At 41.4% G+C, this 12,351-nt stretch overlaps 2 protein-coding genes across 3 annotated transcripts; one reads left to right on the plus strand and one right to left on the minus strand.

Annotated features, from left to right (window-relative positions):
• Positions 1 to 16: 16 nt before the first annotated feature.
• Positions 17 to 4,318, minus strand: lin (protein lines homolog). The gene is made up of 2 exons (XM_012362540.2): positions 3,457 to 4,318; positions 17 to 2,873 (listed from the first exon to the last, which is right to left on the minus strand). The coding sequence occupies exon 2, from the start codon at positions 2,793 to 2,795 to the stop codon at positions 942 to 944; it is 1,854 nt and encodes a 617-aa protein (XP_012217963.1). The 5' UTR covers positions 2,796 to 2,873; positions 3,457 to 4,318; the 3' UTR covers positions 17 to 941.
• Positions 4,319 to 6,683: 2,365 nt separating this feature from the next.
• su(w[a]) (suppressor of white-apricot) lies at positions 6,684 to 11,904 on the plus strand. Of its 2 annotated transcripts, none has more exons than XM_012362588.2 (8): positions 6,684 to 7,013; positions 7,967 to 8,136; positions 8,220 to 8,419; positions 8,511 to 8,733; positions 9,005 to 9,084; positions 9,689 to 9,856; positions 10,024 to 11,306; positions 11,576 to 11,904. In XM_012362588.2, the coding sequence occupies exons 1-8, from the start codon at positions 6,817 to 6,819 to the stop codon at positions 11,733 to 11,735; spliced, it is 2,481 nt and encodes an 826-aa protein (XP_012218011.1). In that variant the 5' UTR covers positions 6,684 to 6,816; the 3' UTR covers positions 11,736 to 11,904. The 2 variants fall into 2 exon arrangements, with proteins under 2 accessions (XP_012218011.1, XP_067212675.1); XM_067356574.1 differs by having other exon boundaries at positions 6,883 to 7,395.
• Positions 11,905 to 12,351: the final 447 nt, after the last annotated feature.

Below are 12,351 nucleotides of genomic sequence, written 5' to 3' on the forward strand. Positions count from 1 at the left end.
TTAAACGACACCACAATTATAAAAGTAAAAATATGAGAATTTTTAGTGTATTACATGTGTACTTACAGCAGGAATTCTTATCTAAATATGCCGTTGATCATTGTTAATGTCATTATTTACAATAACGATTCATTTGTAGGTCTGAAACAAATAACTATTCCTTTTTTTTTCCTCAATCGAGAAACGTCATTAATATCAGTAGTAAAAAATTTTTGCTCATAACAGAGAAAGAAAATAGAGTATTCTTAATATTGTCAATATTTATAAATATCAAATTAAAATTTGCTAGCTGTATAATATGCTCTCCTGGCCAGATAAAAAATTAAGAACTACATTTTTTATTTGTACAAGCTGCACGAGATCTGAATCTGACAGCAATACAATTTTTTCTATATATATATATATATTCCTCCACATTTTCCCTGTTCGTTTACGCATTACTAGTCCATAAAAGAAAAGATTTTTCCCATTTTTATTTAGGCGCAAATGGATTGAATTTGTCACTGCAATTGCGAATTGAATAACATTGAGTAATTTTTTCTACCGTCACATCTGAATCAGTAACGTGAATTATCTTCTTCCAAAATTATCAAGAGAAAGTGAAATTTTACCTAGCAAGCAACTTATATTACGAAATTTTTACGTTTATTAAGTATGTACATACCTCGCGGGTATTTTAAATTGAAATATAATAAAGCTACATTTACAGAGAGATATCCTATTTGACAAAATAAATTGTACAAATTTCCGAGACGAGCCTTCGATGACGGGACGGGCGGTTGCTTTTCATTTATACGACGATCTGTACAGCTAAACGTGATATTTTACACATGGCAAAAATCTAATGTTCTCGGAGAGTACTTAGCTATTCGTACGAACGATTTAAACACTCCTCGAAAAACAGAACTGTTTGATCGATCCGGCGGCAGATCTCTCTCGTCTTATACAACCGACATGTCATTCGTGCCCATATTGCCTTCATAGAAGGACTCGCACTTTTCGAGCAGGCGAAGAACCGGACTAATGTTGTACGGGAACAGTGCCTTGGACACCAACCGGTCGATGGCCAGCCGCAGTCTTATCAGCACCGTCATAGTGTTGTCCAAGTCGCGACCGCAGCATGTGACGAATTCGATCCAGTTGCGCCTAATGTACTTGAGGAATCGCAAAAGATACAGCAAGCAGCAGGTCTCGTTGCTGACCAGCAGATCCAGCAGCACTTCCGGATCGTGCGACACGGCGTGTATGAATTGCACAAAGGTCAGCGTGGGACTGAGCATGTGGCCTAAATCGTTCTGCGGCGGTCCGCGGTAGAAGAGGCCCACCGCGACGTCCAGGCAGCAGACCATACCTTCGATCAGGAAGTCGTCCTGGTCGTGGAACATCTGCACGACCCACTGCGACAGCGGCATCTCCGGATGGAAGGGCATCAGCGTCTTTACGCATTGGTCCAACTGGCGCAGCACCTCGCGAATGCTTCTCTCGATCACCGCCATGTCTTCGTCGAGATCCTCGGCCTCGGCCTCGGACTTCGAACCTAGAGACGAGTCGCTGGAGTCGCTGCGCGTCTCACGCACCGTCACAGCGACGCTTTTCAGCACCAGCAATACCATCTTTTGCAACAGCGGACGATCGCCGTCGCCGGTGCCGCCGCCGAACCTGCCTGAGCCGTGACGGTACGGTATCCCGTCCAACAGCCGGAAATCCTTGACAGCACGCACGATCAGGTGCGCGAGAGAGCATGGTTCGTCCGGCAGTATGTCCTGCAGCGCCAAAGTACTGCCGTAACACAGTACTTCGTTGAACAGACTGAGTAGGTGTCGCCAGATCATACCCGGTACGTTAGTGTTTAGAAACGCCACAAGATTGTTCAGATGCGAGTAAAACAGTTGAGTGTCGATGACCGACAGGTTGGCCTTAACCGAGATGATGGTCTCCCACAGATATAGGAACGTGATGACGACGAACTCGTATTGCGGCGTGTAAGCGCAAAGAATTGCGTCAAACTTGAGCACGAGATCGATCCACTTGGGTTCGAGCGCCTTCACGCACATAGCTTTGATCGCCGTGCTGTCAAAGTCGTCGGAGATGGCGAGCGTGATGCAGCCGGCCGGCGTGGACGCGTCTTCCTCGGGATGTATGCTGAAGTCCTTGTATTCGACTACCCTCTTTATGACGTCCAAAGTGAACAGCATCTGGCTAGGCGAATGCGTGTTCACTAGTGACTGTATGAGCCTCTCCAACCAGGCGGTCTCCACCTTATCTCTCGTAACGATGAAGAACGATGCGAGCACGCGACTTGCGGCGAACGACACAAACTTGTCGGACGTGTAGCACAAGTCGATGACCTGGTCGATTATCCCGTGCTCGTTCCGCGCGAAAATGTTGCAAACGTCTGCTATTCTTCTGCACATCACGCCCTTCATGTTCTGCTTGATGGCCAGGTCGAACAGCAGTTGCAGCGCGCTTAAAAACTCCAGAGTCTTATCTGTGTTCCACTCGGACAGTACAGCGGAACGAATGCTCCCGTCGGCCGCCTGCACTGTAGCATTGGTGAACGGTTTACGCAAACTACTCTCTGATAAGTAGCACAAACAGTGTTTGAGCAGATTGCTCTGCAGCTGTCCAATATCGGCGAGTCCATTCCTGGCGTTCTCGCTATTCTCGATACGTTGCTTCTTTTTAACGGGCCCCTCCATTATGGTGATAAGAAGATAACGATAACAGTGCGCAGGAGCACCATTAACTCTCAAGTTAACTCTCTCATATGGACAACGCTGTAGAGAGACGGGCATTCGAAGACCAATAAACTAGTCGCAGCAGCCTGCATCAGCCCATCGCAATCAACAGATGTGTATATCCATTGGGAATGCCTGTAGTAAGAGAAATAGTCGATAATAAAAAACTGAATTGTTACTTACATTGATAGTTTATAGCTATATTGCTACATGCGTAATATTATCAATTACAGACAGGTCTTAGTCCACTCTAAGAATACATTCAAGCAAACTTGCATAACTATACAATGCACATGCATAAGAAAATCACTCAATGACGCATCAAAGGTGAATTTATATGCAACTGGTCGAGTTCTTTATGCATATGCATTATACAGTTATTAAGTTTGCATAAAAATATCCTCATTATATTGAGAAATGAAAGGAATGCCTTGAATTACACCGTGATAAGATGATGAACAGCAACGATAATGCCAAGCTTGTCGAACAAGTGGTCATAATGTTAACCCATAATATGAATTTACATCTCGTGGAATTTTCAAATTTTTATATTTCTGTATTCAAGAATCTTATGGTGTATTAGTGTATAAACCTCCAAAATTGCGTAAAATGTTTGCATAACTATTGATGATTCGTCCAAAATACCGCTAACACAGCAAAGTACGGTAGTGACTCTGTGTGTAATACCAGAAGTCAAGTAGCCAACGCGGAAACTTACAGCATCAAATTCCCGCCGTGCTATCCACGTTGAAGGGACAAAAAAGGAGAGGAGTTTTTCCACTTCTGGGACGACCGTATATAAATAAATAAATATTCCCACGTCCGTGTTCATGTACGCATCCTCTGGTGAAGGCGACGCTCTCGATGATGCCTGGGCTTCGATCCTTCCGGGCTCGGAACCACGCCGCCGCGAATCAGGATTAATGGAATGCCGTTGGGAGATGCAGGTGGTGTGACACAGCTCGCGCAGGCAACAGGATGATGCACGAGAGCGACGGGATGATCGAGCACGCGATCGAGCAGGAGCGCCCTATCGAGCGCGAGAGCGTTGTCGGCGGGCGACGTGCTCCAATCCCCTGGGATAGGCGATCCTGGACGATCCGAGTTAACGTAGAATCCCACGGGGTCACGTTTCACGTATACCGACGAGCCCGTCTCGGCGCGTATCACTACTACGGCAAAATTCCTCGTTTCTTGACTAGGAAGTGACAGAGCCTAGCGCTTGCACGGCAGCCACACGCTGTTGCCACGTATACGACGTGCTACCGACGGCGACGAAAAATACGGGAGCGCGTGCGATTTGTGGACGGTGTGGGCGGCCAGCGAGCAACTTGCACACCGTGTCCGGTATCGGGTGGCGAGTCGTCAAGTCCGCGGCCGCGTCGTACGGGGTACCGCACTATCCGCGTACATTTTCGGTTTGGCATCGTGCGGAGCCGCGTAACACGGTAGCTGCTCGTCGCGCATTCCATAACGTACTGAGGGGCGGTACGCGGGGTTCCGCGCGAGCAATCGCGCGCGGACGCGACCGCCGGCCAGAGAAATATTCCGTAGACGCCTAATATGCCGTTATCGCGAATAAAAGCTGCCCGGATGGAAAAGTTATGCGATAAATAAGCAGGCGATCATCGGCAACTCAGCATCGATCGTGGCGCCCCGCTGCGGCGTTCGTAACGAACGCCGCAGCGGGTAATTCAACTGTTCTTTTTCGGTGTAATTTACGAAATATATATACATATAATTATTTACACGCATGTATACGTATACATGCGTACATTTCATTAATATGTTGTATCAAATATTTTTTTTCTCTTACCTTTTTTAATTCATGTGTTAATTTGATCTCTTAATCTTTATTAACAAACACTTTTCGACAAAATCGTTCTTGTATTATGTTCAGTTACTCCGAATAAAAATTGAGAGAGCTTGAATAATTAAACAAATAAAATAAGAAGAAAATTAAAAGTTAATTTTTTATTTTTTATAATATATAAGTGCATACATTGTGCTTGTATCTTGTGTTGGCCAGTTTATCTTTTTTCTTTTTTATTTAGTAACTCGCAATTCATCGTACAAAAACATAACATAGATTTATCCTGTTAACTCTCTTCTCTCAATCTGATAATATTAGAAAACATCAGATGTATTTGATAATAAAAGACAATTAATGTTTAATTATTTAATTTTTAAATAATGCATATATGTATAGGTATTACGATAATAATATATATTTATAATGAAAGGGTTTATTTTTTAGAACAAAAATAAATCTAACGAGTATAACAAGATACACAATTAAATTTCTTAATAAACTGTATTTTTATTCTATGATTGTGGATGTAGCGCAATATATAACAACATAACGTTTTATCAGCAGTGTCGAAAAGTGAACGTTGCTATAATTTTATTGGGTTATCCGGAAAGTCCGTGTGGATTTTAGAGCAAAATTTAAATAAAAAATTTTTGTAGTTAAAAATAATTTTAATTTGTAATGTATGCACCATTATTTTGTACAATACTTTTCCATCTTTCGGGTAATTTCATTATTCCTCTCTCGTAAAAGTCCTGGTTTTTTTCAGCAAAGAAGCTGTCCAAGTAATTTTTGAGGTGTTCCAAAGAAGCAAAGTTCAAATCATTAAGAGAGTTTTGCAGCGACCGAAATAAATGATAATCAGAGGGTGCAATGTCGGGGGAATACGGTGGATGAGGCAAAACATCCCAGCCAAACTCTAATAATTTTTGCCGAGTCTGCAAACTTGTATAAGACCTGGCATTAGCATGTTGAAAAATTACGCCCTTCCTATTGATTAATTCCGGACACTTTTTGCCGATTTCTATCTTTAATTGATCCAACTGCAAACAGTACTTGTTCGAATTGATCGTTTCGTTGTCTGGTAGTAACTTATAATGTACTATTCCCTTCCAATTCCACCAAATGCAGAGCATAACCTTCTTTGAATGTAAATCGGATTTCGAAGTTGTTAATGCCGGTTTATTTTGCTTGTTCCACGACCTTTTCCGCACGACGTTGTTATAAACAATCCACTTCTCATCGCCTGTTACGATTCGTTTCAGAAATGGATCATATTCGTTGAATTTGTATAGCAAATCGCAGATGGAAATGCGATCAATACGATTTTTTTCAGTTAAAGCGTGTGACACCCAAACATCGAGCTTTTTTACCATTTGAAGTTTGCTTAAATATTCGGAAACAGTTGACTTGCCTATTTTTAACCTTACTGCGATCTCCCGAACTGTGATTTGCCGATCGGAATCGATTAAAGCTTTTATCTGGTCGACATCCGTGGTAACTGGCCGACCAGAACGAAAAGCATCTTCAATATTTATTTCTTCTAAACGAAATTTAGCAAACCACTTCTGGCACATGCGTTCGCTTACAGCATTCTCTCCGTACACGGCACATATTTTTTTTTGAGTTTGTGTCGCATTCTTGCCTTTACGAAAATAGAAAAGTATAATGCATCGAAAAAACACGTTATTTCCTTCCATCTTTAAACTGATGCCAAAAGGAATATTTTTATTTAATTGTGATAACTATTATCATTAAATATGCGTCAAAATGTCACTTATCAAAATACGTACGCATCTGACACATTGAATTGAAATATCCTGCTTGAATTTGCTTTTGAACGCCATCTATTGAGAAATCCGCACGAACTTTCCGGACAATCCAATACATTGGCTGCGTTCAGCAGAACAACTGCTGAATTGTCGTCTAGTCAACACTTAACGTTGATTTGTTGGTTCTAAAAGTAAGAGCCAATCATGTTCGATTGCTACCAAGCGATTTGTTCTGCTGAACGCGCCCATTTACTTTTTACTGTAGTTAGCGCTGCAAGTTAGTGCATTTTCTAGTACATTTATAAAAGTGACCAGATCAGTGTGGTCGGCACTGCTTTACTTTTGCGCACGCGTGTTACATCGGCAGCGACTGCAGCGTTCCGGGTTCCGGGATTTCGGCAATGCGCATTTCTGTCCCTTCACAGGTATCAGATGTGACACGGTGTACGCAGGGCATAGGCTACTATCGTGGCTTCGGAACACTCACAGTCGGAAAATGGCGTCGTCAAAAAGCCAGCGGTGGATGGTAGACTCGGGCATTCTGCGTAAAAAAAATAGCGACGAGGAACCGCAGGAGCTGTTGGTGTTCGGATATAGCTGCAAATTATTTCGCGATGATGACAAGGCGAAAATGATTGATCAGGGAAAGCATTTGATACCATGGATGGGCGATAGCACGTTGAAGATAGACAGGTCCGTTTCTCTAACCTAGACAAATTTCTCATCTAGGATATTTGTTCTCATGCATAAGACTATGCACCGTACATAATATTACATTTCTCCGACAAAATGATTGATTCAGATTTAAAAAAAAAAAAAAACAAAAAAACATTCAAAAACAAAAAAAAATCCAAAAAAAGCCAAGTGCTGTATTTAAAAAAAGCGAAAGAAGGTCCTCTCCCCTCTCATCGTTAATCTCTGGATAAGCAAACTGGAGACTGTTTAAGGCTTCCGCAGGTGTTCTCTTGGCTGTGAACGCGCAGTGTGGCAGCGCGATTTATGCGCTCTACACGGGCGCAGAATCAGGTGCTCTCGTGACGCGGCGCTTATGGCTGGCCGTCTATGCAGCAGCAAGGTGAGACACGGTGTAGAGAGACAAATGGCAGCTGACGGTTGTAGGTATTGTACGACCGCTCAGCATGGTATGTATTAGCATATTAGACCCGGCTTTGTCTCAGGAAGCGCATAAGATTTTATGCATTTACAAATTTACAGGATAAATTTGTTAATGCTGTACACACATCCAAATTTATTTGTGTCAACAATACAATGTCCTTGTTTTGTTTTACAACAATATTTCAAATGCAATGTAAACCGCAGAAGAAATACGTTTGAGATGTGCAAGAGTAAATACGTATAGATACAAATTTTTATTAGAAACCACTATTATTAGAAGCAATGCAGAATAATCGTCCTATTTTTAAGTTATATGTTTAGGAATGTATGTATCTATATTATCACCATATATTGAAAAACAGAGCAACAGTGGAGATAAAGAAACATTGTTCTTTATAACTCTGTTCTATTTCAGAGAAATCGCTTTGGTGGGATTTACTTGTTAAAATTTCCAGATGCCGTAGCGGACTCTACATCAATCTAAAATGATACCATCTTCGTTCCTTAACAGATGTATTGTATGTGTATAGATACGATGGACGAGGGGCGCTGGCTGACTTACGGATTCATGAACCACCACCAGGTGGTTTCGATCAACGGACGATACTGACCGAGGAAGAACTGAAAGTAGAGCAACTTTGTGACGAGGAGCGATATCGATCCCTCTATAACAATGACGTGGAAGAATCTATGTATCATGGTAATGTATCATTTTTTTCTGAGAGTATTCCGATTATATTTTATAAAGAGAGAATGCTTTAATTGTAAACATGTACTTTGCAGAAGAGGAAATAAAAAGATTACACCAAGCATTGGATTCTGAACCTTCGTACAATCAAGTAGGATTTAATTATGAGGATGAAAACGGCCAAAAGGCATGCGGCGAGGATTCGCAAAGCCCGAAACAATCAGAGGACTCGCAAGAGGAAGATCAGGCATTTGTGCCGCCTCCTGAACTGGAAATTCCCGAAGAAATGGTTCTGGTAAGATTTCACCTTCTCCATCGATTCCACTTTGCGTATTTATCGGTATAACGCGATTAAATAACTGTACGTCGCAATTTTGTATGTTTAGCCGGAAACGCAAAAGTTGAATGCCATTATAACGAAAACGGCGTTGTTTATAAGTCAACATGGAAGCCAAATGGAAATCCTAATAAAGACGAAACAGGCAAACAATCCGCAGTTTGCATTCCTATCGATAGACGGACCGCTTCATCAGTATTACAAATATGTCCTCGAAGCTATCAAGAGTGGAAAATATAATCCCGAAAAGCAACCTGAAAAAGAAGAGACCGGTACGCATATTACTTTCTATAAAAAGCAGTGTCCTATAGTAATTACATTGAAGTTGACGTTATTGAGTTGAAGTAATTGAAGCGACATAAAGCAGGATTTGATTACCCACACCTACTTTGATTCTACTTAGTTTTTCTTGCCGTAAGTATTGCCATAAATTTTTGTTAATACTAATTGAGGGTTATAACCGCTATGTATAATCTATTTCAATGATCCTGAGATATGTAACGATACTCATTGTTTGCATCTCTCTCTTTTTTTCAATGGCAGAACCCGAGGAAGAGTCAGACCAAGACGATGAACCGTACCTACATCCGAGTCTCGCATCATCATTGACCAAAATCGAAGCGGTACGTTTCATACAGTTTGCACGTGTTCTTTGCACGTTATACATTATCAGCTCTTAAAAACGCATAAGCAAATCCCTGAAGCTCTCGGAAGAATTTTGTGTTTGGAATAATTCGAAATGTGGAAGATCTTTGTTGGGACCACACTGAATTATTTTTAAAACGACGACTCTTGAAATTCATCTCAATAGAATGAAATGTTGATAATAATCTGCAACACTAATTTACTTGTCAAATATTTCTGCTTCCAGGGCTGATTCTGGTATGCATTAGACATATTCTCATACATTTTTATTTATCCATTTATTGCACCATTGATTTTAATCGTTAATCTTTCTTTCGCACGCGTGCAGAATATTAATAACGATAAAAATGTTAAAAATACACGTACGATAGTATTTAATCATTTCGTCATTCCATTTTCAACATAAAAAAAATATTATGAAAGTGAAGAATAGTCAATTAGAGTATTTAACATGTATTGTGATATATATTTCCAGTATCTCACTGGTTTTTACTTTAATATACTGTAGGAAGATATAAATTTAAGACAAACTAAATGCTGTGCGCCCAGAACATGCTACAACAAAGTGATTTCCGTTTATAGGCACCTAGCATACCGAGCATACAATACAAGCCGTCGGCGGATTGCGCGTATTCTATGCTCGTCAACAAAATTACTGGAAAGCCACCACCGTCCAAGGCACCGCAGGTGCTCGATCCAGGAGTGCAGCCAATACCATCCGCTGGATACTACCCTCCAATGCCTCCGCAGGTAAAATTTTTGGTATTATGTTGACATAATTGAGAAGTTTTTTTATCTCTAAATTCATTTTTTTAAATTAATTTTGGAGAAAAAATTTTCGAATTTTTTCAAAAATGTCGGTCAAATATTTAAGGAATACTGTGTTAATTTATGTAATTTTGTAACTTTTTTTTTAGAGTTTTCCTCCTTATCCTACACCCATGCAGTATTCGCATGGTCCAGTAATATACGGACCAAATGGACAGATGCAATCGCCCTCGCAGCTCAACGCGCCAACGATTGTGCCGAACGACGCGGTCGCAGTGCAAGCCGCGTTGCCTAAGGAAACACCTCCGCCATTGGTACCTTATGGGATACCTGCGCAAAAACCACTCAGTAGGCCATCCTTTATTGTACCACCGGCGGACATACAGATCATCATTGACAAAATGGCGAGTTACGTGGCGAAGAACGGTCGTGACTTCGAGACGATTGTGAAAAACAAGGGGGATCCCAGGTTCAATTTCTTGGAGCTCTCGCATCAATACCACGGTTACTACGCGCACAAGCTGACGATCTACGAGGGCGCGATAAACCCGAAGGTATTGACGGAGGAAGAGCTACTGCAGAAGCAGGAGCCGCAGGAGGAGAAGCAAAAGAAGTTAGAGGAACTGCAGAAGAAACAGCAACGAATGGAGGAAGTTCAGAAGCGAGTGAAGATGATACAGGCGAAAAAGAAAAATGGCGGAGACACGAAGACAAAACAGAGCACGGGATCCGCGAAGCAGATCACCACCGTATCGTTCTCCATTAAAAAGCCGAAAGACGGGGATAACACGGTGATAGAGAAAAGAAACGCGTTGCCATTGGAGGAAAGTGACGAAGAGATGGAGAATGACAAAAAGGACGCGAATTCCAAGCCAAGCTCACCTCAAGATGGAGATGCGAATTCTTCGCTTGCCATCGACAGAGATTCTTCGAAATCGGAGAAGAAATCGAAGAGCGACGAAAAGGAGTTGGTCGATCTGACGGACGACATCCTCGAGGATTGTCAGAAGGAGATCAGGCACAAACAGGCGCAAGAGGACAGGATCAAGGACAAATTAATAGCTGCAGCGCGAGACAAGATGCTCTCCCGCGAACGACAGTTGCAACTCGAGAGGAAGAAGAAGGCCGCCATCTTTCTCAGTAACATTCAAGGACCGATGCTCAAGACTGGTTCCACCACCACAGCGCATCAGAATTCCCGAAAGGACGATTCGGACGATGTGCACTCCGTACCGTCGCCGTCTCTCGACGACAACAGGGACAGGTCGACGCAGGATACGAAGACGTGCGGCAATTCTCTGATGGACCGGCTGAAGAGCGCAGATCTGAGCGGCAAAAGATCACGGCAGCGCTCCAGAAGTCGAAGCGGAAGCCGCACGGACAGACAAAAATTGCACAAGAAGCACAAGAAAAAGAAAAGTTCTCATCGAAGGTATTTCAAGTTATTTAATCAAGAAGTTGAATGCTAGTTCCAAATTTTTATATTGTATAATATGTAAATCATAAATGTTAAGTTACTTGTTTAAAGATAACTTTCACTCATAACTTGCATTTATATTCAAATTCTTCACTTTTGAGTTTTCTGTCAAAATATTTGCATTGCTATTGCACCCAACTACTCGATTGTCATGTGGAATGCTTTTGAAATTGTTTTATTTTTAGAGAATATTATAAAACTTACTTATATATGCATCATTTTAGTTACGACAGCTCGAGTTCCTCCCGCTCGCATCGATCCAAGAAGAGCAAAAAGTCGGCCTCGCGGCACAAATCTCGCTCGCGCAGTCCGTCGCACAGACACCGGCACAATTCTCGACGGCGGGGCAGCAACACCAGTTACTCGGACTCGAGCTCGCCCTGATGACGTCTCCCTGCTTGATTTGAATAAGTTTACATCAAGCATTGTATATACATATACATATATTATATATAATAATATGCATGATTTGCATATTAGTCGTATGTATATTGTAACGACATCGATAAATTTAATACAAATTTTCTCACAAAGTAAAATGAAGTGAAATTAAGAGACAAGTTGTTCAAATTCCATTTTCGTCTGTTTCAGTTCACCCTCTCGATAATATTATTTCCGATAATAATTTGTCTTTTATAGCCCAACTCAACTTTCTATTCAATTTCCATTGCATTCTGATTCGCTCACGAAAGCAAACATTCTTTTTTCATTTGATTGATATTTTGATCTATCGGCGGAATATACGAATTATAAATATCTAGGAACAGTAAAAAATATCAAGCCTGATAATGCGAGTGGAAAAATATTGAAATCGCGCTAAATTTCAAAAATTTCGATCGTACGTAAATTATTCGGTAAAAATTATCTAGTTGTAATATGTCACCGTGATTATGCAATATCAAAGGTTATCGAATTGTGGAGAATTCCACGCATCGTGCAAGCTGCAAGCACTACATTTGTTATCAATAGAAATTACGCTCGTCATTTATCATTTCTTTTC

The sequence above is a fragment of the Linepithema humile genome, chromosome 1 (genome assembly GCF_040581485.1).
Source record: "Linepithema humile isolate Giens D197 chromosome 1, Lhum_UNIL_v1.0, whole genome shotgun sequence".
NCBI lineage: Eukaryota > Metazoa > Arthropoda > Insecta > Hymenoptera > Formicidae > Linepithema > Linepithema humile.